Below are 25,652 nucleotides of genomic sequence, written 5' to 3' on the forward strand. Positions count from 1 at the left end.
ATATATATATATATATATATATATATATAAATTAAGTTTTAATACCACTGGTATATACGGAGGTTTAAGGGGGGCCACGGATAACTTTTTTTCCCCCTTCATACACATGTACATTTATATTTCACTGGCACTTTCATCCAAAAAGGCTTAGATCAGGGGTGTCAAGCTCCAGTCCTGGGGGGCCAGAGCCCTGCTGATTTTTGGTTTAACACACCTGATTCAACTCCTTGTGGTAATTACCACATAGCTCAGGAGCTGAATCATTTGTGGTGGAACAGGGAAAGAACTAAGCTGCAAAGGGCTCCAGCCCCCCAGGACTGGGGTTTGACACCCCTGGCTTAGAGGGAAGAGTTACAATTTTTGTGTGCCCTCGAACTCTTGGTTGTTAGCGCAATGCTCTATCAACTGTACAACATGTCTGCAAAGGTTCAATGATTTGTCCAATTCTTTGAGTTATCGCACTAACGGGATTAAATGTCTGAAAGTACACCCCCCCCTTCCCCTTTATTTTCTATCATCGCTGCTTCAGTTTTGCGGCAATCCATCTCCAAAAATTGATCACTTCCAATTTGTAATTCCTAAACTGTGCCTGCAAAGTTAGAAAAAGATTAATAAAAGAGTCCCCGTGGCTGTAGTGGCCTGATGCTAAAACCACAGGGATTCCCCAAAGGCCAGGGAATACAACAAGAGATGAAGAGACTGTAACCAAGTGTGGTTCTAGCTGAAGTGGGGAGAGGCAGCTGACCTTGGCCTGCGCAGATAACCGAGACAGGCCCAAGACGCATGCTTCAGAGTACATGGATTTGTAACCAAAAAGGGTCCTGCTGTACTGCCATTTAACAAATGCTCTGTAAATGTTTATGTTTAATAATAGGCCCATAAATGTAAAATTTAACAGCTGCGGGGATCTGCTACAATGCATCCTGGATTCTTTCCAGGATGGCATTACCGTGGATTAAAAAAACAAAAGACAACTAACACTAGGTGACCGACGAGGGCCGACGTCGAAGGGACAGATTCCGGGTGGGGCAGTTATACATGTCAGATGGGATGCAAACAGGGAATCACGCATGGCTGTGTGGTCTCCGGGTGGAAAACCAAAAGAAAACATTTCAAAGGGGAATGGAGCACGCCAGAGGGAAGTACTTCTGTGCAGCGATTCCTTCAGCTTGTGACCAAAATGTACAGTCATGGCGTTTACTGGGTACCTGTGACCCAGAGGAAGGCCCATTCAGTATCTTCACTGGTGCTGTAATATTGCTGGAAACCATTAGCTTCCCCTGACGTGCTACTTTCCCAATGGACTTCGGCAACACGATGTTTCAGTGGGGGGGGGAAGAAACAGACACAAAGCAAGCGGCTCGGCAGAACAGCACATTTAAAACATAAACCGGATTTATTTGGGTGATTTTAGGAAAACTGTATATACACATATTGAAAAACCCTGACTTCACAGAGTGTATGTGTGTGTGGTAATTGAAGAACATACTGTGACAACACGTCAAAGAATGTAACCCAGGGTAATTTAGATGCCACTATCAATTAAACAGATGTGGCGAGAATCAAATTATGTCTGTACAAAAACCAGGCATGCTGCGCTTGCAACTGGGGGGTGCCTAAATATGAAATTTTACACCACAGGTTCCAAAGTTTGACGATTATAACCCCTAAGGAGACCCTTAATTTTTTATTTTTAAATCAGAACTATTAGCTATAATTTGTAAACATTTTTTTCCAATCTCTTCTTTTTCTTGGCTAACCATATAACTGCTGCAATACCTGATCACATTCAAAAGAAAAACCGGCGTGTTTTGTAGAGAGAAACTATGGCTGAGTGTTGAAGTTTAAATGCATCTACAAACTGACCACCAGAGGGAGCCAACTTCATTCCAAATCTCATCACATCGACAACGTGCCAACTAGGATAAAGCTACACGCCGTTTCTAAAACGCAAAAACACGATATAAAAATGACGGACCGTATGAAGACATTATAAATATACATGTATAGTTTTCACGTTCATGTAACCATTTTCCAGATGAGTGTTAGCCTAGAAACCCTGTGACTGCTTCTCCGAGGAGTTGCTACAAAAATATTTGCACATGAACGACTTGCCAGTGGAAACGGTTGAGTGTCATGCATTTTCGTGGCCAAGTCCAGGGGATCACAGGAAGTTACACACAAACACACACACAGCTGGAGGAATGTCTGAACCTTCTAAGCTAGTGGAAGCTTTGGACAGTGGAATGTCTGGGCAAAATAAAAATCTACGCACAAACACTTGATACTGATGTTCATTTCATCTTCAGGTGATGTGTGTCTGTCAGGTAGTATGATGTGTAGTTCTGGCTGCATTCCCGCTACTTTCAGGGGGCTTAGGCATGTCTTCTATACTCTGGTCCTGGGTGATCACAGTATGTCCTAATTTACAACGCTAATAACTGCCTCTGCTAGGGGAAGAGGCTCAACTGGTAGATCCAGTGCCGGTTTCGGTTAAACAGTTCAGTTGACCACGGCAGTGCTGAAAAACCGTACACATGGTGTACAATGGGTCCAGACCCACTGATTCCACAAGATACACGGGTCCCTACCAGCTCCTGCTACACAGCCCGCTAACCAACCAAACTGCATGAATATTATGAGATGACAACCTGTTCCGATCACCGAGTACAAAACCTTAAGTCTCACTCACACAAAGACAGCTTCTAAAACATGAAAAATGCATTAACTAGAGAAAAAAACATTACATTTATTGGTCCATATTCTGGCACTCACACCCGAATCTACCCTAGTTGTCCCATTCTTTTCTGGTGATTAAAATGAAGAGGAATGAATGGTACGTGGTACACACACAGACACAACTGTGGCCTGTGAAAATGACCATGAGTCTGGGGCATACTTGAATGAACTGCCTTGTTGTTGATGTACTTGTGACCCCAGCTGTCTGGAGCATGGGTGGCCTTATATAACTAGGGACCAACATAAGCAGTGCTGGGAGACACACTCCTGGTCAGCATACTCGAAAGCAGGCATCAAACAGAAGCATCGTCCACAGTTGCAATGTATCTACATTTGTTTTCAGCTGGAAACACATCTAGTGCAACTGCCTCCCTTCAACCCTGCCCATCAAAGTGCAACAACGGGAATGTGGCGAACCTTCAACCAGAAAATCATTGGCCAGACCCTAGCGTGGCTGTAATGGAAGTAATTTTAATGAGGAGTTTGTGAAGAGCGTATGATAGGGGCGGGCACATCACGAAACAAACTAAACATATCACAATGGGTTGTGGTAATGCTCTGAAGGAGCCACATTTCTCTGAAGAGCTGAAGGACACGCAATGTGAAAATGAAGAGTGTGGCTCCATTCTTGCAATTGTGACAGCAGAGTGGGATGAATACAGCAAATCAAGATGCAAAAATGATAAAGACTGTCCTGAAAGGATTTGAGAAGCTAAAAGCTTGATTGGGTGAATTAAAAAAGGATCACAGCGGTTTTGCTCCTTCTGATAGATCCTACAGCTGTCAGTTTGGATGTACATACAATAATACAGTATGTTGCAGTGTTTGTTTTGGCCCCTTTGATTGGTTCTACAGCTTCTTAAATCCTTCCACATACTGACAAGGTCCATCAGAAGGGGTCTCTGATTGGTCCTACAGCTCTGTCAGTCTGGGGAAAAAAAAAAAAAAAAAAGACTTCCTGCATACAGGTAAGTAATGTCATACTATATATTCCCTCCCCCTGTCTGATCTGCAATTGGTCCTACTGTTCTGTCAGTCTGCTTTACACCCTCCCCTGCAGCAGAGGCACCCGGAAGCTGGCAGGTACTGCTTACAGGAAGACAAAGATCATAGCTGAGCATAGGGCATAGTGTGTGTGTGTGTGTGTGTGTGTGTGAGGGTGCACGCATTCTATTGTAAAGGAATGCATGGGGTGGCATTCAACTGGCACCTGTGTGGCAGCAATGTGCGTGTGCGTGTGCGTGTGCGTGTGGGGGGGTGTTGCAGCTGGAAAGAGGAACGTCAACGTCCATGTGGGAGGAGAGCCCCTATGCAAGATATTATGACATTTAAGACCGTCTGATATAGATTAGAAGATAACAATATAACATTATCGTCATCAATAATAATAATAATAATAATAATAATAATAATAATAATAATATCAAAGTCTTGAGGTTTTTTTTTTCTTTTCGTGGCAACCAAGTAAAAGGAGTTTATTTACACATTTTGTTTTGTTTTTTGTGCACGTATTTCCCAGAAGTGATTTCAATTTCCCGTTCTGTGCCGCCAGGGACCGGCCCTACCCCCCGTGTCCTCCGACGAGGCGGCAGACCTGGGCCTGGACCCGGGCCTCCCTGCCGCTCCTCAGAGCCGAGTCTGGGCCTCGGGGACGTAGATCTCGATACTGTCCGCACTCTCCGTGGCCGAGTTCTGCCTGCCTGAGGCCGCCCGCTTGGCTGCCATCAGCCTCTTGCGGGCCTCCTGCCGCTGCCTGTCCGAGGTGTCGCCGACCTTCTCCTTGCCCGTCACCGGCCTGGCCTTCACCGGCTTCTTTGGCACGGGGGGCGGCTGCTTTTTGTCCTCCTGTAAGAGGACGAGGGAGGACAGAAAGAGCAGAAAATGATGAAAAACAGCAAGTCAAGACTACAATTCCTATTTGGATTTCACAAAAATATATAGGATATCTTTATCAAGTTTTAAACCTTTGAGAGGATTACATTAACATATTAACATGAATCTGGTACATAGTGTTGATACATAGGGAAAAAATGCAGTTTTGTTTAATTTTGATATAAAGGATAAAATGGAACACAAATAGGGTACTGGTAAATCTGATATACCCTGTACCTTTTAATCCAGAACATGCTTAACTGACCAGCACACACTAATAGGAGATGGATAGATGGAGGTATAATTCTTGTTTTAAAGAAAACACTGAAATCACACGAGCCCTGCACATTACTGACGAATATTCATGAATGTGACAAGCAGCATTCAAATTAAAGGTTAAAAACAGCCACTTAACACATGGCACTAAAATGAAAAGGAGCTGTTTTTTATTCATTACTACAGTTCATTGATGTCACATTGTTGTAGCAGAGGAAATATCCTGCAGCACCAGACTAAGGATCTTGCCTTCATAAACATGTTCTCTCAAACCTACTGCCACTGCAGGCATGCTTCCATCCTGACACTGCCACTGCAGTCATGCTTCCATCCTGACACTGCCACTGCAGTCATGCTTCCATCCTGACACTGCCACTGCAGGCATGCTTCCATCCTGACACTGCCACTGCAGGCATGCTTCCATCCTGACACTGCCACTGCAGGCATGCTTCCATCCTGACACTGCCACTGCAGGCATGCTTCCATCCTGACACTGCCACTGCAGGCATGCTTCCATCCTGACACTGCCACTGCAGGCATGCTTCCATCCTGACACTGCCACTGTGACTGAGGAGAGCATCGCTCTTGACTAAGGATGTAAATGACTGTAAAGGGCTATTACACGATGTTCCTACTCCAGTTCACTAGGGTGGCGATAAAGGGCCCCACCAGCAGCAGTCACAAGGCACAACACCCCTTTAATGCAGTACCTTCTTGTCCGCAGAGTCAGCCGGCTGCCAGTCGTTGGACTTGAGGTGGTAGAGCTCGTCAAACTTCATGCTGATGTCTTCTATGGAGAGCTGCAGCAGGTCCCAGAACCCGGCCAGGTCCTGAGCAGTAGCCCGTGGGTTGGCGTTGACGTTCTGTCCGGGTCATAGAAAACACACAACGCTGAAGTTCAAAATGGTGGTAAGTTAAAAAAAGCGATAAAATATGGCACCAAGAAACTGAGGATACAGAGTCCAACCCTTTCCTAGGAAGAATCAAGCACTTCTCAGAGCTCAAATGCTGTCTCAACACTAGAGGGAGCTCATTCACCATGTGAAATTCACATTAATGTACAACTAGTGTTCCTGAAAGATAGCTGGATTAGCCAGCGATTAACGCAAGTCAGACTAGGTCAGACATGACACACCCAATCGTTTTGTTCAGTGGCCGTTGGTTCTGAAAATCGATGTTGAGCCTGCTTCAGAACTGCCCTTTTTTTGTGAGCTCACCGGGTGACATGCCGTAGGGACTCGGGGTGCCCAGAAGTGTCTCACTCACCAAGTTCTGCTGGCAGAGTCCTCGGAACTGCTGGAACTTCTGAGACATGAGTAGCTGGGCGCTGCCCACTGCGCTGCGGATCTTCCCCAAGACTGCAGAGGGAGAAAGGGGGTCAGCCAAGGGGAGGAGGTGGGAAATTACCCCTGTAACTTCAGCTGTGCAGGAGTATTAACCAAAGTCACAATCCTTAAATGTAGGGCAACACCCTGGAAATCTTCTGGACTGGGAAGTGTGGAGCAAAGCTGATTGACTTTCATTCTGTCTACTGCCACTGCTCCGAGCTCTAAAGGGGCTGAGAATGAGGCTGCCAGCCAGCCCACGGGGGTGGAAAGCTGATGTGTCGAAATGGGGGATGCCTCTGCATCCAGAACGAAGACGGGCCACTCTGGGGTCCTTACCCTCCTCTGACAACTGGTTGTCTTTGGTCTCCTGCTCCATCTGCTGGCACCAGCCCTCCATGCGTGCCGTCTCCGCCTGCAGGAGCTTGAGGAACCAGTGGCCGTCGCGGCGGCAGGCAGGCACGCTGGGCTGCGGCGGCCCGCCGGGGGAGCTGTTGTTCCCGCTCTCCAGCCACGGATCAGGCGGCGGCAACGAGGACGGGTCCAGTGCGGGGTCCAGTGACTCAGAGAAGGAAGTGGAGCCGCTGTGTGTGGCGGCGCGGCCGGGCAACTGGCGTAGAGCCCCACCTCCATCGCCGTCGGCGTCAGCCTGCTTGTGCCGACCCGGTGAGTCCGTGGACTGGCAGGCACTGTTCACCAGGTTCTTGATGGCAGGTTTGGGAGCGATGATCTCCTGTGTGTCTGAGTCTGTCTCTGGTTTGGAGGCCATGCTGCTGGACCGGCTGAGCCTACGGATGGATGGAGAGGGAATGCACACTAGACCAGTGTTTCCCAACCCAGTGGACTGTCCGGCAGGGAGCTGGGAGGGAGCAGAAACATGGGCTCTCTGGGGTTCCCCGAGGACTGGGTTTGGAAACACTGCACTAGACCAGAAATAGGACAGAACCAGCTAGTCGTGCAGTTCCTTCTACCAAATGAGACCTGATCTAACAAGCTAAAGAGGCTGAGATGCGGGCGGACGACTTCCTCTGAGAGCCACCTGCAGATTTTACAACCTCCGGATGACCTTGTCGTGAACCGGGGCATTTTGCAGCCCCTGGCGACTCGGCACGTGTCCCGCGGATGATAGAAAGGTCGTGTTACAACTGAGCACAAGGTCAGGCTCAAAGGGGGAGAAATTTGAAACTGGTCCGAGGGCGACAAGGGAAGGAGACATGTAAATTTACATCTCCGAGAACTAATGCAAAGTCGGTTTGGGGGAAACAATGGACTCATGCAAAACATAGCTGTAAAAAACAGGATGGATTTGACAACAGCGCCCCACAGTACCTGCGACTGGCATTTCTGTTATATGGGTTACCTGCCAATACAGCAGAACACGCCGACTGGTACACAGATGGGACTAACGAACACTAACAAATGTGCAAATAGAAATAAAAATATATTTTACTCACTGCCAACTATCCTCTACTTGTACTCCAATAGACTGGAACTTGCTTAATGGTGGGGTTTCCTCCCTCGGGGCTGGGAGGGCACAGTCCACCTGGCAACAGAGGAAACGTCACCACGGAAACGTGGAGGTGCTTGCGAGCGGCCAGATGGGTCAGCATGATAAACGCAGCCCTACCTGTATGCCGATGGACGAGAGCTTCCTTCTAGGCACGGGGTTGGCTCTGGGCTCGTTGACCGTCAGGGCGCCATGCTTGGGCTCCTCGGGGGGGCTGCGGAGTGAACGGGCGTCGCGGCAGGAGGCGAGCGGGAGCTGCACTTGGGCGCCTTTGGGCGCGCCGCCGGCTCGCGTGCCGCTGCTCAGACTGTCTGAGGAGTTGCTCCGACCCGACTGGCTGTTCGCTTCACTCTTGTGGTCCTGGCTGTCCAGGTAGTTGTCCTGGGCTGACTCGGTGCTGCTCTGCACCGTCACTGAGACGAAGGGCTTGGAGGTGGTGCGTGGAGGGACTGGGGGCGGGGCTGCCTTCTTACAAGTGGTTATGCATGTGGACACTGCAGGAAACACATGGGAGAGGGGTGTTAGCGCCACCTGAAGGAGAGGACCGACACGCAGCCTGTACTGCAAACCTGCTTGGTCCATCTGCTACAGTTAAATAGTGATATAGCATCACAGACAAATTCATAGGAAATTTTCACTTGGTCAAAAATACCAACAAGATATTGAGACACGCACACACACACACAGACACACGCACACACACACACCGCAGCCTTACGGCACTTTAGAACTGTTGCAGACATACTTGAAAAGACTGCAATTCCCCATGTCACCATAAAACTGAACAGGGGTAACAAAAGCTTGTTGTACATGTAAACAATAGGTTTTATATTCAAAAGGACTCCACCCAACCCATAATGGGAGGCTTAGATCATCTGTTCACTACTGCGAGCTTCAAGACAAGCACGTCCGTTTCAGTGGTCCAATTCCTGAGAGTGCATCAACCAATAGGGAGGGTGCGTCGAGTTGTGGGTGTGGCCTGGAAGGGCAGGGACGGGCCGTAAGAAAGCATCTCCGAGAAATGCAAGGTTTGCACGGTGTCTCTCGTTTCAGATGGGAGTCTTTTTTTGGATTACAAACAATTGCTGCTACAGTTTGACCTGTGTAACAAACTCCGAACAGGTGCCCATTAGAAGGGCACAGCCTCTCTCAGCTTAACCTCCTGCATAGACCTTTAAGGGAAGACTTCACAGCGGCAGGTTGCCTACCGACACTGCAGCCTGGTTCCCTTTTATCGACACATCTGCCAGTGGCAGGAACACGCCTCCTGTGAACACGCTCGATTGCCAGTGAGAGAGCTGGAGCTTCCCCGACACACGACGCCGAGCCCCCGAGGGCACTCGGGGAAATGCCCAAACGGGACTGGCAAGGTTCTCCAGTGAAGCAAAGTGCTGCCGATGACAGACTATTGCCGGTGGCGGCAAAACAGCTGTGGACAGGCGGACAACGGGCTTCAGACGGCGAGAGCACTGAGGGGTTCGTACTCGTGGCGTAACTCCATTAGCCATTAACCTTTCATTTCTGCCATCTTTATTTATGAAGAGACACACGACTGAACCGGCACCCGAAACCCAGATTCAGTGACAAGGGCGTGGAACTGCCCGGAAACACGATGCCATGCACATGTTACGGTGGCAGGTCTCAAATCGCGCCCCATTTCACACCCTTTCCTGCGGGACAGTCAAGGAGCTTGTTGAATTTCACCGCGCTCTCCATGCACCTCTCATTTGATCGTTGTTTTTATTGCCCTGCCAAGTCTGCACAAGCTTAAAGGGATGCTGCTTGGGGACAAGGGCCAGGAGGAAATTAACAAGGCGTTACAGTAGGCTGGACAGCGTGTGGCAGACAACACCACGGGACCAGGCCAAAAATAGTAGGACTACACAAGGAATCATTTCTGCTTCACTAACACACAGTCCATTAGAACAATATTCTCTACGGTGCATACAAAATATATAAAAACATGCTGCTTGTCCGTTTAATCTCCATTGAGTTCTTTCACATACAATCCATCCAAGCTGCTGTAATTTATGCAACTAAACATTCATCTATAGGGCCACGTTTTATGTTTCATGCGATTAGATTCATTAGATTGTCTTTATTAGATAAGCCAATAAGAGACCTGAAATCACCTAGACCTACACAACACAACACTTAGTGGAGGATAAAGAGCACGACAGTGACACAAAGGGAACGTCTGGACGTGTGTAACAGAACACAATATAATCTTCTCTGGCATTGTTTGTACATTAGATTCCTTTTTTTTCCGTTGCATGTCTACCCCCGGGACAACATTCAATCAGGGTGGGGCAGTTTTAACTTCCCCACGAGCCTTGACGAAGTTCCCACGTCAAGCAGTAAAGGCACAGTTAGCCCAGTTAATTAGCATGCCAGAGGGCAAAGGCATAAGCAGAGGGTGTTACGAGGGACACCCCGATAGGACGACCGGCAATACTGAACACTCTTCCCATTAGAGGGGCCCAATCTGCTTCTGACGTTTGCCCACTCCAAAGAACATTTTTTACTATGCAAATTAGGGATGCACCGATACCACTTTTTTGGAAAACGAGTACGAGTACGAGTACTTGCAGTTCAGTACTCGCCGATACCGATACTGAGTACTTAATAAAAACATGATTTAAATTTACAGGTAACAGCTTTAGTCATATATTTTAACGGGGGACTAGTTTGGAATTAAGAACATTTATTTAAAATGAAAAGCATGTTGTATGCAACATATTACAGAATAAATAATTGTAAAAAAAAATTTAAACAGTGACAGTGCAACTCAAGTATTTTTTTCAGTTTGTTGTAAACTCTGCCGCTTTGGACAACACAAGGGGCATTAATAAACATCTTTGCTATTTAGTGCACAATATTTGAATAGAGTGGCTGGTCACTCAATGCAATGTACTCGATAATTGCCTGTGTTATTTTCACAGCACGTGGATTGTCTCTGGACATTTTCTCTCGTCTTGCAAGAGTTTGCTGCAGCGTGGGTTGTGTTGGTTTAGAAGCGTGGGTAAACTCTTTGTACTCGTTGTCATGTTGGGATTTTAGGTGCTTGATTAAATTACTTGTGTTAAATGCGCTACCTTTTGAGCCTCCTCTGGACAATTTCGCTGAGCACAATTTGCAGTCCGCCTTTGTTTTATCGTCTTCATTCACTTTGAAATAGTTCCACACAGCTGACATGTCTCGCCTCGCCTTCTCCCTGCTCTGAGCTGCAGCCGGGGCCTGGGGGCGGGCACTCGGCGCCTGTGATTAACCCCTTACACGCCGCTCAAACATAGACATTTCTCAGACCATGGTATCGGTCCCCGGTATCGGGGGACTTTTAACGAGTACGAGTACTTTAGAAAATGTGGTATCGAGGCCGATACCAGATACCGGTATCGGTATCGGTGCATCCCTAATGCAAATTGTCCAAAATAAGGAACATTTCATTATCTCACACCATCAGCAAGACTTCTTGACTATAAGATTTCATCAAGTCTTCGTCTGCACTTATTTAATCCGACTGGTCAACCATGCTGAAAAATCAACAACGTTCCCATTAAACCCCAAGGTCTACTGCGAGCGTGTCGCACCTACAGACACAGTGGAGCCTGATGTGTGCATTGAGCTGGACCGTGCTTCTGGGAACGGGGTTGGCTGAAGACAGGAAGCTGCCACTCGCTCAGAATGAGGTGGATTCCCAAACAGCCTCGACGGATGCAACACACTTGAGAAGAGTAACTGCTGTGTGGCTGCATCTCAACCGTCCAACATCACATAGAGGTCATCTGTGTGAACCATGACAACACCCCCACAAAATGCCACTGGTTGAGTTATTCACTGTCACTACAAACAGTGGTGACCACAACTTGGTGAACACAGATTGCCCCAGTCTTGTGTGCCTGGCTGCAAACAAAACAATGACCGACACACTTGAGTTAGAGATTATCGCGCCCTACAAAACGTCACTAGTTGTATTCTCCTAGACAGACACGAAAATTCAACATGGAGATGTGATCATGAGGCAAAGCAGTAGTGGTAGGCATTCAAGGTCAGACACCGTAGAGCTTAAACCCTCAACCTGAAAAGGTCATTGTTCCCATTAAATGCAGGAATTTGAGCTTCTTTCTCATCCTCTTAATGACCTTTTAGGTCCATGGACCCTCCTAATGGACCTTTATTATTCTGAGTGACGCCCACAAAGAGCTCTTACAGGGTGGATCCTCAGAAGAAAGCAATTCTGATTTGTTACCAGAAAAGCAGCTTCTTTTGCCCCTGCAGACATGATGTCCCCTGGTGCCCCTCATCAGCAGAAGGCCTGGCATCATAACGTAACCCTGTCCTAAATCTGCCACCCCCACCAGCCAGGCGCTGCTGGCAAGTTCTGCAAACCATCTCCTCTAGTAACAAATCCCTCTCAGGCAGAGGAGGCCATCATGACAACAGTCACAATCACCCTTTGGTGACATCAGAAGTGTGCAAACCACACATAGCCACAGAACTCCCCCCCTCCCACAACAAACCCCAGCTGCAATCTCTGCACTGAACTCAGGAACCTTCTTAGACATGCTGTCACACCAGCTGTTGTGCACGTGGCTATACAATGCAGACAACAGTACGACAAAGACATAAAATAAACAAAAGCCAGTCAGGCACTTAATAAAAATATATCAATGTATAATGCACGGTAGGTGTGACACCTCCATAAATTAAAAAGAAAAATGGAGGGAGATCCAGAAAGTATCATGTAAACAGTCTCCCTAAATACACAGAGTTTGAACTACACAAACATGCAAATTGTATCCATTAGCTGAGGGTGAGGAAGCACAGAACCCTTCAGAACTTTGCAAACATTTATACCCATAATTCCTTGTTGATGACTGACCTTGGAATGGTTAGGGTCAATGATACCAGTAAATTATCATACAACACCTTTGGAATAACATGTTGGCAAACAACTACAGGTGTTTTGACCATAGGGCAACAGTTTTACAGGGTTACAACCTGTAATCCCACCAACAGCATATGTGCCATTGACTGAATTAGAAATGGATTCTGGTGTGACCCATGGCAGCTACAAATTCTCATGACAAGAGGTGAAATGAAGAGGAAAAGGGTTTCCTTGGCAACAGCAGACTTAAAATCACACCGATGTCAATCAAACTAATCAGAAGAATGAGTCTGACATAGGAGAATGCGGCAAACACAGCATTCCTGGCCTTGCCGGGTCCTCCTCTTGTGGCTGGCTCAAACCACATTACTGGAACAGTAAGCTCCGCCAACAGGTCTTTGGGTAGCACATGAGGAAACGGCACACTGGAAAGGTGTAGAAGTAAGAACACACACACAAACACAAACACACACACACGAGCGGCTGTCAGACCTGGCTGCGAGCTCCAAGCTCACGCCTTGTCACGGCTGAGGATGCACAAGCAGTAGCACTGAGCAAAGGAAACACGGGGGGTGGCATGTAAGCCAAACCGAAGTTCACTCAATCAGACCTGATCATTAAAGCGCAGGATGCAAAAACGGACCAGAATCTTTCACCACGGCGCCACGATACTGTGGATAATTCCCATCCAGTAATAAAACACATAACACACTAACAATTTTACACCATCATGGCTTCCTTGAAAAAAAAATGTCAGCGGTGGAAGAAAAGCTAAATATGTATTATGGACTCAAGAGGAGGCAGTTTCTGAAAGTGGGGGTGTTCAGAAACATGACTGTACATTGCCAGCTTTCTGCAAGAGGATGGGGGGGGGGAGAATTATTAGGTGTTTCTTCTGCTTACATGGATATTTAACAGGAATAATTAGGAATATTTTATAGTAATGAGGCAGCTAATGAGCATTTGATTGAATGGAACCAGAAGCTCCACGTCCTTTTCAGGCTGCACCCAGCAGCTGTGCTATAGCCCCACATGCTGACACGTGCATTTTGAGCCTCGGTCCAGAATGCAGTTGCTAAAATATTCCTCTTGGTTTGGTCAGCTGCTGCAGCATCACTGTCACTAATGAGGTCCCCCTTACCCATTTAAGAGAACAATCTTTATGACGCCACTGAGAGGAGCCAAAACAAGGGAAGGAGGAATGATTGCTTTAGCGGCACCAAAATGTGACTGGTATTTTTTATTCTGAGCAAAGAAAGACAAATGGTGTGGTTCAAATACCAATAATTATTACTAGAGATGCACAAGTTGCAATTTTCTTGGCCGACTCCAATTTCCATTTTTTTTGCAAGTGTGACCGATACAGATTTTTGCAGATTCTGAGTCACGATCGTTGACAACGTTTTCGTGGTGGTTCCCCCGCAGTTTACTTTGGCTTTACATGTATTACAAATTGCAAGCTCTGTGTCATCTTCACTCACAGTGAAGAACATCCAGGCTAACGACATGTTAGCATCCGTCTGTGAGTGTTCTCGCGGCCATGAGCCTATTGCCTGTGCCGCTGTGCACATGAAGTGTGGCACGTGTGTAAAACAGACTGGTTTGGTATTAAAAATACATGAGACTGGCCAGCCAGTCTCTGATCCGGGTCAAGCACGCTGAAAACCGGCCGATTCCGGTCCGTGGGTGATCGGTCAATTTTATATGGTCCTTCCAAAAAAAAAAAAAAAAAAAAGACACATTCTATGGGGATATAAGGGACCTTTCTCTGTCTACTGAGGTATTAGGCATCATCTTGTGTTGTGCTCTGATGCACAGAAGGAATTTGTGGCGCAGGCAATCTAACCTTCTTCTGTCATGGCTACTTACTGAAGCAGACAACTCTAACCTAGTGGCCTGGAAAAAGGGACATCTGGGAAAGATGTTATGACTGCAAAGTATGTGTTTGTCCCATTCTTTTTGTCCTACAGCAGCTCCTGTTGGGCAGGGAGACCTGTAGGACAGAACCAAGCAGGCAAGGAGGAGAGTTCAGCATTACATCATCAGTGATGACTCACATACCTGTTCAGAAGCAAAGGGTCTGATGTCCTATTAAGTGCCCTGTCAGGGTTCGTGTTTCAAACCTTTCACCGGTTGTTGAATAAGCCTCTCTTCCTCGGATTACCCACTTACTCTGAAGTTGGAAAGCTTACAAAAACAGTGGCACATCCTTTGCCTACCAGCTGCATCACCAGGCCCCAAAAAGAACAGGATGTCACATTTCGGTAGGCCACCGCGTCACCACAGCATGCCAAACCAAGGCAGATGCACAATTCAGCATTCACATTCCTGAAGCAGATAGCATCTTGCCTTGGTGACTGTTGGCAGGACGGGGAAATAGATTAATTCAAAGAATATAGTCATTTATGTGACTAAATTACATTTAAAATGAAATATGACATCACTGAGACCACTTGGTCTTGCTGCCTTACAAAGACCCAGTGTTTTGTATCCAATTACAATAAAATGCTATTCACTGAGAGCTGGCTGTAATTCTCCTGCCGTTTCATATTTACGACCCCAACTGGCGGAGGGGAACTGGGGTGGAGGTAATAAGTCTCACTCTGTTGAAAAGCTAGGTGGCATTTTATTAGAAAATAAGGGAACATACTATAACTGTAATTACCACTGAAGGAAAATTATTACAGTGAAGATGAACCCTGACCTGAAGATTTGTGGACGGGCATCGACCAATAAGGGAACCAATAAGATCTCGGCAGGGAGGACCTGGCAGGAAAGCACCCATTTGGCATACACCTACCTACACATGGCACCATCCCCAGCAGCAAACATGGCCACAGCAGGAAGGGCCATAAAGGTCAGTAGAGATCACCAATCGGTGAAGGTCACACCCACACCATGCTCCCTCCATAGAACAAAATTACCAGAAACAAACAATCCGGATCTATGTGGACACAGGCAGCTGTTAAGTTGGCTACAACAGTCACTTTCAACCAACAAGTTCAATGTGTAAGCCACACTACATGAGTCAAGAGAACACTGTAGAAGCCTACAGAACACCCCCCCCCCCCCCCCCCCAAAAAAAAATACCTGGTATGTATGCAGAGTATCACAAGACAGGTTGTTATGGCAGTGACACTGGAAAGCCTGTCACTGAACTGCAGGTGAAGCTGAAGCAGGATAATGATTTCACGATCCCTACAGAACGAGCTGGAACGCATGGGAGACTAGCCATAGTGGTTCGGATCCATTTCAAGGGTCCACATCAGCCGACAACAAATGGCAGTAATGTTTACACATAACAGTACTCTTACCATGTTTGACTGAATGCTGTATCCTACATATCATGCATGAGAGAATAATCTTTCAGGTATATGCCTCCTGTTTCATTTTTCCCAACCTCTCTCACTTCCACCCCAAGAAAAAAAGTTCAATAAGCAAGATGCAAAAATATTATATACTCAAGTGACGTCAGTGAACCACTATGGCTACAGAACAAGTCCCTCCTTCATCCTTGTTTATTGACAGCTCAGGGGACCCTCTGGCTATCCAGCGCTGCAAATGATCAGGGTAGCCTCAAAACAGCACCTGACCGATGGCCGAAAAGTCACTTAACACGGTGTTCCGAGCAACCCAAAAATAGAGGCGATTACAAGAGAAATCAGAGCGCGAACCTGCCTGAGCTATGGCTCCCCATGACCTGAGCTGTCCACCTCTGCTCCAGGAGCCAAGCAGAACGAAGCAAACGTTATAGACTAATCAGAGCTCACTCCTCCCTTTCTCACACCCTCTGCAAGCCCCCGCAAGGCTTCACACGGGTGGCTTAGATCTCCCATGGTCTTGCAAGCTCAGCCTTAACCTAAAGCCTCCCCCAAGACTCTCCCAGGACACACCCTCTGTTGCCAGGACAGAAGGCACACATGCCTGTGTTGCCAAGGTGTTGCTTTGGCTGTAGCTCTGAATCGGAGTATAGGCCTTGAAAACTAAACTGTACGTATGTAACCTACAAACTTTGAGGAGCTTAGATGAGCATATGTGACAGTCACCGCTGAACCAGCACACCTTCTACTGACAAAACCCTATGCACACAGTGCAAACCCTAGCTCAGCATTAGGGGCAGTCAGAAAAGAATAGTCAGAGATGGAAGATTTGAAAAGTATGACCACAACATGACTTTCCTCAAAGCATTTTTGCTGGGCACTAAAAGGAGGGAAAAGAAAGCAGAACTAAGAATTATGAGCCAAGACCCTTATCAATTCCACCAAGAGGCGAGCAATATCGTGTAAATGTCAGGAAGCAGCTTAATTATTAATAAGGAACATATGTACATAAAACAAGAACACCACTGAGGATTGATCACAAAGTACCACAAGACGAGATGAGGGGGTGAGGGGGAGGTGCAAAGCTAAAAATAGCCATCATTGCTTAATACTGCCATCATCCAAGACACGTTACTGGATAAATCTATATGATCAAAAACCACGCGGTCAACGTGTAAGGTACAATCGAACAGATCAGCTTATGTAAATTGTCCAATACTGCGGTTATGGTAAAGCAAGAAAATATTACATCAGAGCCAAACATGGAACCAAGGATTAGTGAGGAATCTCAGAGGATCACTCAAGGGCAGCATCCTACCTGGGTTTCCCAGGTGGCACTGTTAATACACAGGTTGCTTTATTCCTAATTACATATATTCCACAATCAAGGCACAACTGTCAAACTGAATGCTTTCCCACTGACTGTGTAAACGAACAGACTATTTTATAAGACGACACTTTATAAGACGACACGTAAACCTGGCCACAGCTTCACTGCACAAACCGTAATGTGAGGCAGATAAGCCACCCAGGTACCACCAGTCTTAGAGAATGGAGACTAAAATGACCAAGTTAACCACCCTGAAACATGCTAAACATACAATCAGTATCATACAGCTCTGTACAGCAAATAAAATTCTGAAAGAAAGCGCTATGGGATTATGGGAAATCTCAGGAACAGTGCCAGGTAGACAGGATGAACAGCTGATTTAAAATCTGACCTCTCGTATACCAGTCTGAAGATACCTTTTTCCTGCCTCAGGGTTTGGCTAGTATTTTTCTAGGAATATATAGAATATTATATTTCAGCCATTTAATATATTCTCCTGTAAACACTGAGACATAGAGCTACTTATTCTATTCTGACTGGTACGTTATGCAAAAATAACCAAGAAAATGAACCCAAAGATGAAAGGGAATAAATAAATGACAAAACCACATATGTTTAAAACCTCTGGTTGGGTGGTTGTTCTGGCACCATAAAATCCAAAGTCAAAGTGAGAATATGTCAGAACTCTGAAGAACAGGGTGATTCACTTAATACAGAAAAACATCTTAACAGGCAATATGAGCAAGAGGTTTAAATCTACTCACTTGACTAAGCTATCAAGAGTGCCACACACAAGGTGATAAAGATTAGACAGAGTACCCTATAAAACCACGTAAATGCCAAAACGCCGGGTGTCTTGAGAAAAAAAACCAAAAAAAAAACCAAAAGCAACTTCCTGGACAGAAGAAACGAAATGGGTGGTTATCAAAGTTATCAGCAAGGAAGTATAAAGTTATCAACAAGCAAACGAACTCTGCTGAAGACAAGGACATTACACATGATACACAGTGCTACCGCAAAAACAACGATTCATGGGAAATGTGAGCAGAGTTTCAACTCTCAGGGAGTTGCTGGGATGGTTCGTGCATGACTGCGGCATGCCGATGTAATCATTTCCTACCTGAACTCGCAATACACACGCGCTGGGCTACCTAATAAGGGCCCAACGGAGAGTATACGCGCCAGACAGTAAGAGAAAAGCCAACCACTGGTATTTTACAGCACATTTAAGAACAACTGGCACGCCTATGTTATACTGTCAACAGCCGTTAAATCAGGACATTAAAAGAGGGCGAAATAAAAGAGTACAACAAGACAGAGGAGTCTCTATAAAAAATATTACATACCATTAAAGTCCTCGAAACGGAGCTCTTTCTCTTCGAAATAAAGTGGAAGAGTCGCATTTGCCTGTTGCCGGTCGACACCGCATCCGGGGGGGAAGGTGGAGAATTACGCCTAAACAAGTCTTTAGACTGTTCTCTGAACCCAGCCGACCCGCACCGATACGAAGGCGGTAGTGTAACAGAAGTTACCACCGTCCTTTAGGGCGGTCAGGAAACAGGGGACCGAACCCGGTTCGAAACGCCAGAGTTGTGCAGAGGGCCAGTTGGAGGGAGGAGGAGGCGTGGCGACGGGGAACAAGCTGAAGGGGGCGTGGTGATGGAAAATGAACTGTGTCGAAGCTGGAGGGGCGTGGTGATACCGAAGGGGCGTGGTCACGGGCAGGCAGCGCAGAGCGCCTCACTGCGGCTGTCAGCGCGTGCTTAAAATTACACCACTTTCGCTACTACTTCAACCGATAATCTGTCATCTCCTATTCGGGAAAAAGACCACCACCTGCAGTTTGACAGAGGCGTACGTAACGCTCTTCCTAAAAATGCCGGGTTTACTGACTCACGTGATATAGGATCTGATCTGTTAAAAATTCAAAATGAAATTACTGAATTTATTCACCAATGGGGTTAGCCGTCTAGCACGTGAACCTCCATTGCAGCATCATATATAAATATACGACTTCACTCTTTTCCTTTCCTTTTTTTGCAACTGCCAAGATTAGGGAATTAAAACTCTCAGATGGCTGAGGTATTTAAAACCAGTTCCTGGTGATCGCGACCCCAGGCACATATCTTTGTGGCGATTATGTTTCAATGATACGGGATCTTTTTACAGTCTCTATGGCAGTCTTACTGTAAAAATGTGGCTGTTGTGACAATAGGTTTACAAAAAATAGCATATCTCCACCAGGAAGGGGAAAGCGAGTTGTCACGCTTCCTGACTACTTCAGTTATTTAATTACACAACTCTTAGTGTTTTTAAGTTTTAAGCATTACTCGCGTTGCATTTTATAACCAGAACGTAAAACACGGGATAACAAAAGGCAGGTAAGACAGGAGAAACACATGAAACGGCTGCTGATGAGACACGCCGTACCTGCGGGGACTCTCAAAAGCTAGGCAGGTATGTTCCACTTTCTCAGGTTAAACATTAACAAAAATAATATGAAGTGAAAACACAAAAGAAATCACTGCACATGCACAATTAGTTAACTGGATTGTGAAGCTGGTAGGCAAGCATGGATGGAGACTTCACAAATCAAAGTCTAACCGAGCTGGCAACCTGGTGAGCGAGAAGGAAGCATCGGTGACCATTTTACACGACGCTCCTCGCACCGACCAGCACGAAATCCCAAAGCAGCAACAGAAGTGACTTGGTCATTACAAGTCCCGGGAAATACAAGCAAAAGAGTGCCATGGATTTACCAAATGCAGCATTTATCTCCTCCTCGTCTGATGATCGATGGCCGTATCCGCAACTCCAACATCTTCTACACTTCTAAAAACGTGCCTCACCCCCCTTTTTTATTGACGTTCCAGTTGTGCGTCGATCAGTTGCCCTTCTCGATCACAGTTTTTTTTTTTTTTAAATAATAATCATAAGCACTCTCTCCTACTCAATGCTCCACGTCGCGGAAAGAAAGAGGCCATTTAGAAACTCCTCCAATTGATCTGATTGGGCCGGACCTCAGAAAACCCGCCCAGCGACCACTATAATTGGAATATGGGTTCTTTCTATCACACCTGTGAGCAGATTTTATTGGATAATATTTTACGTGATCCCGCCTTAAAAACTAACGTTAAACGGTACTCGCAAATACCAGAATATAATTGGCTGATGTCGGCCCGTTCCTGCGTTCATTGGGCGCATCTCGTCTTTGTCTTTCCCTCTTTGTGAGGCAGCGCTCGACACCTTCAAAGGAACCACCACCCAGTATTCACTGCATTTTCACCCCGCCTAATTTGATAGTCGGCTTATTTCTCACGTCAATGATTTAATCAGTATTTCAACGAGGATCCGTTTCCAGTGACAAAATCCTTACTTGAATCTCAAAAAATGTAGCGTTGCGTAAGAATAATATGTTCTTCGCAGAAAAACCGACAGAAGGTACTTTAAACTAACGGTAAATGATTACAGATAATAAATGGTATAAAGGAATACATTGCCCAATTCCTTTATGTCTCAGGCTGCGTCTATCACAGTATTGCACAACATGTTTTTGCCATTCTCAGATCAGTTATCTGATCCTAGCTGGGCAAACATTATTTGGAGAATTATTGTTTTTAGTTATATAACACATAAAAAATATACAGTAATTTTTTAATCTCTTTTCTGCATTCTAAGAGAATTATAGCACTCCTGCCTTCCGGCAGACGGTCTCCGCACCGCCGGGGCTGTGCTTGGTGGTCTGCTGCAGTTCACATTCTTATTAAGGGACGATTTTGTCATCGAAGTCAGATTCTAGATTTCTAGAAGCTAGAAACGCTTTTGAGTCCAATATATGTTTTATTTTTGATATTAAAAATAAACTTGAAACCAGTGTAAACTTGAAACCAGTTTTAGCAAATTATCTTATATAATTCTTACACAATATTTTTGTTTGTAAAGTTTTAACTTCCAAACTCTTATCCATTTATTATTATTATTATTTGCTAATGGTCAAAGATATTAAGGCAGTTCCAAAGGTGAGCATCATGAAGAACTACGCAGTTTGGTTTTCCTGCATACCTGGAAACCTTGTGCCTTTTTCAAAGCAACACATTCAGCAAAACTTATGTTGACTGGTAAAAGAATCATATACTCTGGATTTCGCTTCTCTTCTCCAAGTAAGCCTACTGATCAAAGAAATGTAATGTAGATTACTGATGTTTCTATCAATTAAGCCTTGTGTTTTGTGTGTGCGTGTGTGTGGATTATGTTTATATTACATTGTTATTTCCCACAATGTAATAAAAACCTGTTCTTCTGATTTTTTTGGGACCATTTTTCACGTCCCCACAAAAATCTGTGAGTGCAATCAAAAAACTAAAAATGCGAAAAGTCTCATATCTTGTTTGGTTACTTGGGGTTAAGGTTAGGCCTGGGTAGGGGTTAAGATCATCATGTTGGGATTAGAGTTTTCCTCATAGAGATGAAGATATAATTACAAAACTGTGTGTGTGTGTGAGAGAGAGAGAGAGAGAGAGAGGGAGAGAGAAAATGAAAGGCAGTGGGAACCAATTAGAACATATTAGAAAGTGCATAGGAGGGTCTCCTGGGCTAACGTAACCTAGCACCCCAACCACTGGTTTAGCCCAGTCGGAAAAAGCTCCTTCAGCGTTTGGGTAAGGTTCCCTAGAGGTTTGTCATTTTCCAGATTAAAATTTTTTTTTAAAAATGTTTCACTAATCCAGATACTGTGAAAAAAATAAATCAGGAAACATTTTTCTTATCTAACTTCATCTGCAGTGCGCTGAACACTTTTTACGGGATGTTTTCTTTGGCCTACATAGAAACTGCACAACTGGACAATTTTATTTTAGGAGAAAGTACCATTCCAAAAATGTTAGCTGAGAAGATGTCTGCTGCCATGTGACCTAGTGGGAAAGGATACTAGGGATGTCAGTGCGCACAGAAGGAGACGCCTGGCTTCAGTCCAGCCCCCGCCTCCATGTGACTCCGCCGGCCTTGGAGCAGACATGCCGTTTTGGTGCCAGCAGAAATGAGAGCCCAAGGTATAACTACTGCTGCAAAGACCGGTTCTAGGTGCTCTGATGGAACATGGACAGGAAGTGCCGGCTGTTCAATGACGCTGTGTGATTTAACCACACAAGCGTTAAGCAGCGTTTGTACGAGATGGTGGGTCCTTCATAAATGTGGATCCCACGCAAGCCACACCAATGAACTGTACCGCACAGCTGCCCTTGGGTGCGCAACATCTGTAGAGAGCTGAGCTGAAGGCTTGCTTGGTGCTACTTAATCTTAATTTGTTTTTCCATCCTCATTCAATAGCAGAAGTGCGCAGGAGCGTTTGTTACACCAGTGTTTGTTTTTTTGCTGATGTTGCTGTTTTTCCCCCTAAAGAATGTTTGGCTAGTTTTCAGTTGTAACCTTTTAGCATAAATAAGCTAAGCATCATTAAAAAAAAGTGTTTTCATCAAAACCAAATGCTTTTACTGTAAATTCAAATCACTTTAGGAAAAAGGACCCTGAACCTAAATGATGAAGACAATAACAGGGAACTGTAGTATGAAAAAAATCAATTGTAATATATTGCAATATCTTCCAAAATTTGCAAAAATGAAAAAGGCAATAAAGACCTAATGACTTATGTCTATGCAAATATTCCACAGTAAATAATATAATAGGAGAAGGTTGTTAGATGTTTTTAAACCTTCCCCCCGTTGCCCTCATGCGAGTCTTCAAAAGTCTCCCTCAGAATGACCTCCGTATCCGTCTCTAAAGCCGCTTTCCAGTCTAAAGGTCATTTAACCACAGTGCTAATATAGGACTTGGATCATTCCTTAGGATCAGTAAGTCAGACTGTGATTAGCCGCTCGTGGCGCCAAGCCCTAGGACGAAGTCCAAAAGGCAAAATGGTACTCACAGGTGCTTGTGCTGTAGGTGCGGACGGTGGTGGCGGTAGGTGGGGGTGAGTCGGAGTCCAGCGAGGCGGTGTCGTCGTCCTGAGAGCAGCCCGCCTGGATGGCGCGCAGGTAGCTATGGCTGCGTGACCGGAAGGAGGTGGGCAGCGGGAGGTCCAGAGCCTCCACGGCCTGGGAGTCAGACTCGCCGAACACCGACTCGGAGCAGGTCTCCTCATATCGGTGGCTTACCTCCAATTCCCGAACCTGAAAGGGCAGGCAAGTCCTAAGGATGCTGGGTGGGGGGGAGGGAGGAGCACATCTGGCCAGATACCGGCAGGTCACGTGACCTTTTCCTTAGCCCAGTCCACCAGCAGTCATGACGGTGTGATCGAATCAAAGGAATTTCCCTCTGTATAAACAGCAATATTTCTGCTAAAACTAACCCAGCCATAGCAAGGTAACTACATAAACATGACAGAAAAATGGCCATCACCCTCAGTCACCTCCATAATTTGACTTTATTCCCCTCTTTTAAGAAACTAAATCACACAAAGAGCACACACACCATCATGAAGAGATTAATCATATATCTGACTGGCTGCAGTTGATTTGAACATACTGGTGCATTTATTAATGAGCTATAACGTAATATCTGGCAACAGAAGCAATCTCCAGAAAAAAATCCCCTTAGGGATGTCTGTGCTCATCTTTAAGCGACCACCTAGGTGTCTGGCTCCTTCCTTGCAGGCATCTTTAAGAGCTTGCTTGCATTTATTACTTTGATTTATAATATCCATTTTTATTTACGTCACTAAGCGAACGAGATTCCCAGCTCTCCCTTCCACCCTGCAGATCCAGGGTGTTAGCAGTTACAGGCCTGGTCCATGACACTGGCTTGCTCCCTTTTGTACTGGTTTTCTTCTGCTATCATGCTCGTGGGAGTTTTAATTACACAAAAATGTTCTGAGTGCAGAACGAAAAATGATTGGTTCAGAGAGACAATGAATCAGACTATAGAGGAGGTGGGTCTAAGCAACTAGAGGAGGCGGGACCAAGACAGATGATTTTTCATTCTTCCCTCAAAACATTTTTGTGTAAGTAAAACTCCCATGAGCTGCTACCATAGCGTCCTTTGCTTAGTTCTACTGCTACAGCTGCTGATAATTGTTTATCGGAATCAACAGACCCCGATAGGGAAAACTATACCTCCTCGATATAGTCCTCGGGCAAGACCCCCCACCATGTAGAGATGGATGCTTATAAGAAGGTGTGTGGAGGGAAGTGTTTTGTCACCAAGCCAGCTTCCCTTCGAAGGTGTCATGACAAATAATTAAAAATGCTGGACCGTATAGTCGGTACATATGATAATACGAAAGTTGGTCATTTTTCTAGCATGTAGTTAAAAAATAACCCTCCATGCGTATTGACACAAGTTAGAAAAGCAGAATTCTCCACATTAGACCATAATAAATGTCCCAGTGTTTCATTTTTTTTTTCTCTCAAAATGACATGTGCAAATATTTTCCTGGCATCTCTAATTGTAAGCTTTGGTGATTATTAATCCCCAGGTCCCACCACAAAACATCTGGCAGCTCTCCATGGCTCAGCGAGGCACATACAACCCCCAAATCTTCAAGGAGCCTCAGATGGCGGCCTACCGACTGTCTACGCCCGATGTGAATTTTGGCGATCGTGGGTGTGACGATTTTACAGCGAAGCGAAGTAGCTATTAGCGGGCGCAGAATTCGAGGGAGTCGCGTTTCCTTCCTCTTCAGCTGGTCCTTTATGAGACCGATCGCACGGAATGACGTGCATGTCCACCGTTACAGAGATCTCCCCACGTGCGGAAATGGCAGCGGCTGCCTCTTAAGGCCGTGGAGAATTCGGTCTCAGCCACTAGCCTGCTGTAGCTTGGAGAACCGGGGAAGCCTTCGTCCTGGGAGCCTGGGCCCCAGCCTGGTCTGGGATCCCACTGACCTGGCTGTGGCAGCTGCTCTTCCCCAGTGTGCTGCAGGTCCGACCGAAGTCTTCATCATCCCACTGCAAAAAGGGCGAGCCGGCAGGCCCTCCGAAGCAGTCCAGGCTGTCCAGGCTGCGGTTGGTGGAGAGCTCCCTCAGGGAAGGAAGACAGCTGCGGGGGAGGGGGGCGGTAAAAACAGAGGACAAGGGCTGAAACTCCTCCCTCAGTGCCAGTTTTTATTTTTTATTGCCCCCTAAGCCTGGATGGGCCCTGGTGACAAGCAGAGGAGAACAAGCATGTGAAAGCAGGCGTGAGAGTTTCCGCTAGGCGTCGCGGTGAAATGGTGGCGGGAAATGTGGTCCAAGGGCTGGCCCACGATATCTGCCTGCGGTGCCACACCGTGGTCCCCGCCGAGATGAAGCGGAATGTCCCCCTCTGGCGTTTGTCATCCCGTGACACGCCGAATAAGAGATGGCCACGGCGCGGAGTGACCAGGATGATGCGGCGCTTTGATGTGGGAGGGGTGCGATAGGCA

General features: G+C 46.0%; 1 protein-coding gene across 3 annotated transcripts in view; it reads right to left on the reverse strand.

Moving 5' to 3' along the window:
• Positions 1-1,373: 1,373 nt before the first annotated feature.
• dlgap4b (discs, large (Drosophila) homolog-associated protein 4b) overlaps positions 1,374-25,652 on the reverse strand; it is a 124,257-nt gene continuing 99,978 nt past the window's right edge. For all 3 annotated transcript variants that reach the window (XM_023836375.2, XM_023836374.2, XM_023836376.2), the window contains 8 exons: positions 25,135-25,288; positions 23,178-23,421; positions 7,840-8,213; positions 7,667-7,755; positions 6,552-7,000; positions 6,154-6,245; positions 5,598-5,750; positions 1,374-4,584 (listed from right to left, as the gene is read on the reverse strand). In XM_023836375.2, the coding sequence (XP_023692143.2) occupies positions 4,366-4,584; positions 5,598-5,750; positions 6,154-6,245; positions 6,552-7,000; positions 7,667-7,755; positions 7,840-8,213; positions 23,178-23,421; positions 25,135-25,288 (1,774 nt within the window). In that variant the 3' untranslated portion in view covers positions 1,374-4,365. The remainder of the gene's footprint in view (positions 4,585-5,597; positions 5,751-6,153; positions 6,246-6,551; positions 7,001-7,666; positions 7,756-7,839; positions 8,214-23,177; positions 23,422-25,134; positions 25,289-25,652) is intronic.

Source organism: Paramormyrops kingsleyae, chromosome 8 (genome assembly GCF_048594095.1).
Source record: "Paramormyrops kingsleyae isolate MSU_618 chromosome 8, PKINGS_0.4, whole genome shotgun sequence".
In the NCBI taxonomy this organism is placed as follows: domain Eukaryota; kingdom Metazoa; phylum Chordata; class Actinopteri; order Osteoglossiformes; family Mormyridae; genus Paramormyrops; species Paramormyrops kingsleyae.